This window comes from Raphanus sativus, chromosome 2 (assembly GCF_000801105.2).
Source record: "Raphanus sativus cultivar WK10039 chromosome 2, ASM80110v3, whole genome shotgun sequence".
NCBI lineage: Eukaryota > Viridiplantae > Streptophyta > Magnoliopsida > Brassicales > Brassicaceae > Raphanus > Raphanus sativus.
Window position 1 is genome coordinate 3,399,064 of NC_079512.1, and position 4,955 is coordinate 3,404,018.

General features: G+C 34.5%; 1 protein-coding gene across 2 annotated transcripts; it reads left to right on the plus strand.

The window, feature by feature from the left end:
* The first annotated feature begins 1,159 nt into the window (after positions 1 to 1,159).
* On the plus strand, positions 1,160 to 3,248 carry LOC108824661 (nuclear transcription factor Y subunit A-3). Of its 2 annotated transcripts, none has more exons than XM_056995044.1 (5): positions 1,160 to 1,449; positions 1,669 to 1,906; positions 2,081 to 2,253; positions 2,330 to 2,500; positions 2,581 to 3,248. In XM_056995044.1, the coding sequence occupies exons 2-5, from the start codon at positions 1,669 to 1,671 to the stop codon at positions 2,953 to 2,955; spliced, it is 957 nt and encodes a 318-aa protein (XP_056851024.1). In that variant the 5' UTR covers positions 1,160 to 1,449; the 3' UTR covers positions 2,956 to 3,248. The 2 variants fall into 2 exon arrangements, with proteins under 2 accessions (XP_056851024.1, XP_056851026.1); XM_056995046.1 differs by having other exon boundaries at positions 1,167 to 1,449; positions 2,081 to 2,247.
* The last annotated feature ends 1,707 nt before the right edge of the window (positions 3,249 to 4,955 follow it).

A 4,955-nucleotide genomic window follows, 5' to 3' on the forward strand; every position in this document is an offset into this window, starting at 1 on the left:
TTATTCAAAACCAAAAGAGTAATGTCCACACTGGAAAATGCTAAATCATACGTGGTGATTCATGTTATATTTAACGCCTTTAGAAGCGAAAGCAATCTTGTATAGTGATGATTCATTCACCTACTCATTACTTAAGAGACAAGATAAAATTAAGGATGTGGCCTTTCTCATTCCCTTTTCATGACATGTAATACTACTAATAGCTTTCTCTTGGCCTCCATTGATTTTTGACCAGAGAAAGGTAATTAACTTTTGATTTTGGTCCCTAGGGGATGATGAGTACTCCAGTACCCACGTGTCCAAGTTCTCATGGATCGATTAAGGGCTCAAAAGCCTATAAACATATCAATTAAGATCCTAATAAATTGTTTAAAACAAAATTAAGAAAGTAAACAAGAAGGAGCAATTATTATGTTTTGGTTGTCCCAAGTATAAAAGAGAGATGCATATGACTATGCTTGACTTGCACTAAAGCTTTCTTTCATTGCAAAAAAAAAAGTTTAGGTACTTGATTAAGAACCCAACCTAAGTTTTAGTATATTAAAATCCTTATTCCAATCTCATTTTACATGCCTACTACTACACTTTCCTTGAAATGCAATACTATATTTAAAGATGGTTGCAACAAAGTCTATAACTTGTAGATCAAAACTGAAATCTGATTCCAAATTATTTTATTCCAAAGAGAGTGCTAATGAAGATATAAGAAGCTGGTGTGAGATGACTAAAGACTAAGTAAATACCTAAATGCACAAATTCAATAGCTTCATAGTGTCTGAAAACGACAACACACTTTTGGACAAAAAGCTAAATATCAAATTAATTAATATAGTAACTTAGACTATAACGTGGCCAAGATAAGCTTAATTCTTTTTGGCTTCACAATTAAACTAAGATTAGATTAGGAAGACATATCATACAGCCAAGAGACGTAGTAATATCTGAAAAAAAAATTAGGATGGGCGAAAAGTTATAAAATACATTATCATATGCCTATTTTCGCAATTTAAAATTTACAGGGAATTTAGGAATCTGAAAATGTCAAATAATAAAATGAACAAAAAGTCATTAGTCTTATTTTTTGTGTGTGGGTTAAATGATTCTAGAAAGTGGGGATAGGCAGAGAGAGACTTTATTCTGTGTGTTTTGGTAAAGTGAAACAATTAAATCAATAATTAAACCACTTAACGACAATAATGAACCACAAGGAAGTGGTAATGGTGGCCATGGCGATGGTTGTTTCTTAGAGAGAGAGAGAGAGAGAGAGAGAGAGAGAGAGAGAGAGACGAAGAAGAAGAAAGATCAGACAAGTCCAACACGACACACTCTGATTCACTGAGTTTCCATATAAAGAGACAAGAACCGTTTACTTCGGACAAGGAGACATGCAAAACTAATCTCTGTTCCTGTCTTCTTCACCGTCGTTTCATCTAATACTAAAAAAAAAAGGTTTCTTTTTCTCCCAAGTCTTCCCCTTTTCGTTGCTCGAACTCTGGTTTAATCTGATTACTGATTTGATAATCCTTCTCTCAAGTCAACGCCTTTTTTGCGTTGTATAAAGTTAGAAACTTTCAGTTTCTATCCGTTTCCATTTCTAGGGTTTTTGAATTTTTTTCTATTTGATCTTGTGTGTTTGTGTATTTTAAAAAGTTTTAATCTTTGGATCAGATGAATAAGAAAGATTCAACTTTGCCGTACCTTAACACTAGCATCTCATGGGGAGCGGTTCCAACCGAACCACTTAGCTTGAAAGTGGTGGATGCAAGGCCTGAACATACCACAAAGCAAATCAGTTTCCAGGACCAGGACTCATCTTCAACTCAGTCCACTTGTCAGTCTTACACTGATGTTGCTAGCAGTGGGGATGATATTCCTTCCAGACAAATCTCCTTTTTAACAAAATCAGGTCAGTTCGGTTCGGTTTCTTATCCACTTCTGTCTTTTATGTTCCCACTGAGAAGATGAGACTCTTGCTTGATTGATGCTTTGACTTTATCTTTGATTTGCTTATCAGATATTAGATTGTTACTACAAAAAAGTGTCAATCTTTCTCTCTTACTTTCTTTTGATGTTTGATTAGGATCTGAAGAAACTCAGCAGAAGGGATTTGCAACTACTCATCCTAAACCAAGCTCCATGACCGGACTTCCGAGTATACACTTTGCTCCTACGCATGCTAATTTCACTTTTCACTATGGTGATCCACATTTTGGTGGTGGTGTGTTAGCTGCAACTTATCTTCCACAGGTACCAGTAAGTTTATTCAATGCAGCCTCCAAAATGGCATATTCGTCCAATAGGTCTTAAGGTTTCTTCATCTCTTTTGCAGACGTGCAACCCCCAAATGGTGGGTATGGTTCCTGGTCGAGTTCCTCTACCAGTGGAGATCACAGAAACTGAGCCAGTCTTTGTCAATGCGAAGCAGTACCACGCAATCATGAGGAGAAGACAGCAACGTGCCAAGCTTGAGGCTCAGAACAAGTTAATCAAAGCCAGGAAGGTAAATAATATTTTATCATCACAACAAACAAAAAGCTTCTTCTCATTTGCTCATCTCTGGTTTAATCTTATTTGCAACAGCCGTATCTTCATGAATCTCGACATGTTCATGCTCTTAAAAGGCCAAGAGGATCCGGTGGAAGATTCCTAAACACCAAGAAACCTCTCCAAGAATCCCAACAGGCTGCTGCTGCTAAAGAACAAGAAGAAAGCAAAAAGGCAAACATGTCTAGATTTGAAGCTCATATGCTGCAACATAACAAAGACCGTAGCTCAACCACCTCTGGATCAGACATCACATCTGCTTCCGACGGTGTTGATATCTTTGGACACACCGGATTCCAGTTTTCAGGTTTCCAAACAACTCAGACTAACCGAGCCATGCTTGTTAATGGTCATCAATCCAATGACATGCATGGAGGTGGGGACTTGCACCATTTCTCTGTCCATATCTGAGACTTTGGTGCTGTTTTCATGTTTCCCACCAAAAGGGGAAGTCATCCTTGGCTACTATTACTAGTTCTCTTGCTACTGTTTTCATTTCACTTTATGTGTGTGTTATAAGACATCGCAAGAACAACCAAAATCTTCACTTTGGAACACACTTTTCAATCTTCGGTTACCAATATGTATCTCATGTGTTAAACTAGTGGTTTGGTTTTATTATAAGCTTTCAATTGCTTTTTATGTAATGAAGAAGTCTCTGGATTATGAATGAATATTATAAATAAAACACAATTCTGCTTCCACTCCATTAGCAAGTGTGAAGAGACATTAGGATTCTTGAATATTTTACAATTTAGTTGACAATGTTTGAGATATATTTTTAATGAAGAATATAGTTTATATATAGAGATCATTTCTTAATTCTGTATACAGTTTCTTGAATTAAGAAAAGAGGTTGAAAGATTCATACTTTGATTCTCAATGCGTCACACTTAAGATACTTGAAGGTATTGCCATTTCTTCAATACTTTCATGAATAAAATACACCCTTGTGTTCCTGCAATACTTAACAATGATCATATTTTACTTGGATAAAAACAAAAGACAGCATTTTTCAATTAAATATAGTCACAATCAAACATGTAAGCATATTTTACCAATTGTCGCATCTGTTTATTGATGTAAGACAAACAAATCTTATAGATATTTAAAGGTAGTGGAAACAAGAGAGAGACTTATAGGATTCATATTAGAATTGTGATGGACTGGGCCAACAAATCCAATCCTAACAATGTTGGTCGTTATACGGATAACTCAATCCTAATGTTGGCCCACCACAATGTTTCTATTTGTGAGATCCACTTTTGTTGGTCCAAAACATTACCATTTGTACTTAACCCAGAACCTGTGTCTGTATTGTAAGTTCAATCTTAACCTGTATGTACTCTGTACAATTAAGCAGTGTGATGAAATGAAAGCAACTGTGATTGAAAAATGTACCTTAAACGCCCATTAGAGATGTAGTAGCTAAGGAAATGGCATTGTATTATTTTAATTCTGCGAGCAAGGACATACAACATAGAATTGAAGAGTCAAATAAGTAGATTCATAGACTAAACAAGAACGAATCCAATATTATCCGAGTTTACCAAACAAATCACACGAGAAAGAAAGACCCTAATGAAACCGGATTCATCGATCAGGCCACTATCAAAAAAAAAAAAATCAGGAAAAATCACATCGATGTTATTGTAACTTGTAAGCTTATTTCACATGACTTGTTCATTTACTGTATCTTTGACCCAATCCATATTACAAGATTCTGTGGAGAAAAAGACAATCCATAAAGTGTTTTCTATTGAAAAGGAAAAGTTGCCCTCATTATCAATTTTTGATAATTGATTATACGATAGCTACACTTCAAAATTTTATTATTAATGCTATCTATGTTTTTTAATATACAGATCAACAGAACACACTATTGGTTCTTGAATCTGGATTATGACATACAAACCATTACACTCACAATCTTATCTTCATATATACTTACTTGATTAAGGCACGAGCTCACAATAATTCTTGCACTCATGAGATGTCTTCAATTTTTCTCATAATAAGAGTATAATCCTCCACTGAGGAATGCTTAACCTTTGATGAACTAACTAATCATCTTATAAGAATATAAATCAGTAACTTACTCAAATATTATTTTGTAAAGATTTATTAAGATAGTAACATATTTAAACGTTTAGTGTTTTCTGATCTGTATTTCTCAAAGAAATGCACAATCTATTTCTCATATATGATTCATGAATGTTAAAGATCCATTTGTGTTTAGTGCCTACTACACTACAAAAGGTACCATGATAAACTTTTAGAAAATCATTAGTCATGTACGTTCAAACTTTTAAAATACTTGATTTCTTGGAAATTTGGAATGTTAAGCATTTAAGTAATAGTTGAATAGTGTATACATTTAATACTTTTATGTTTATAAATAAATTAGTTTC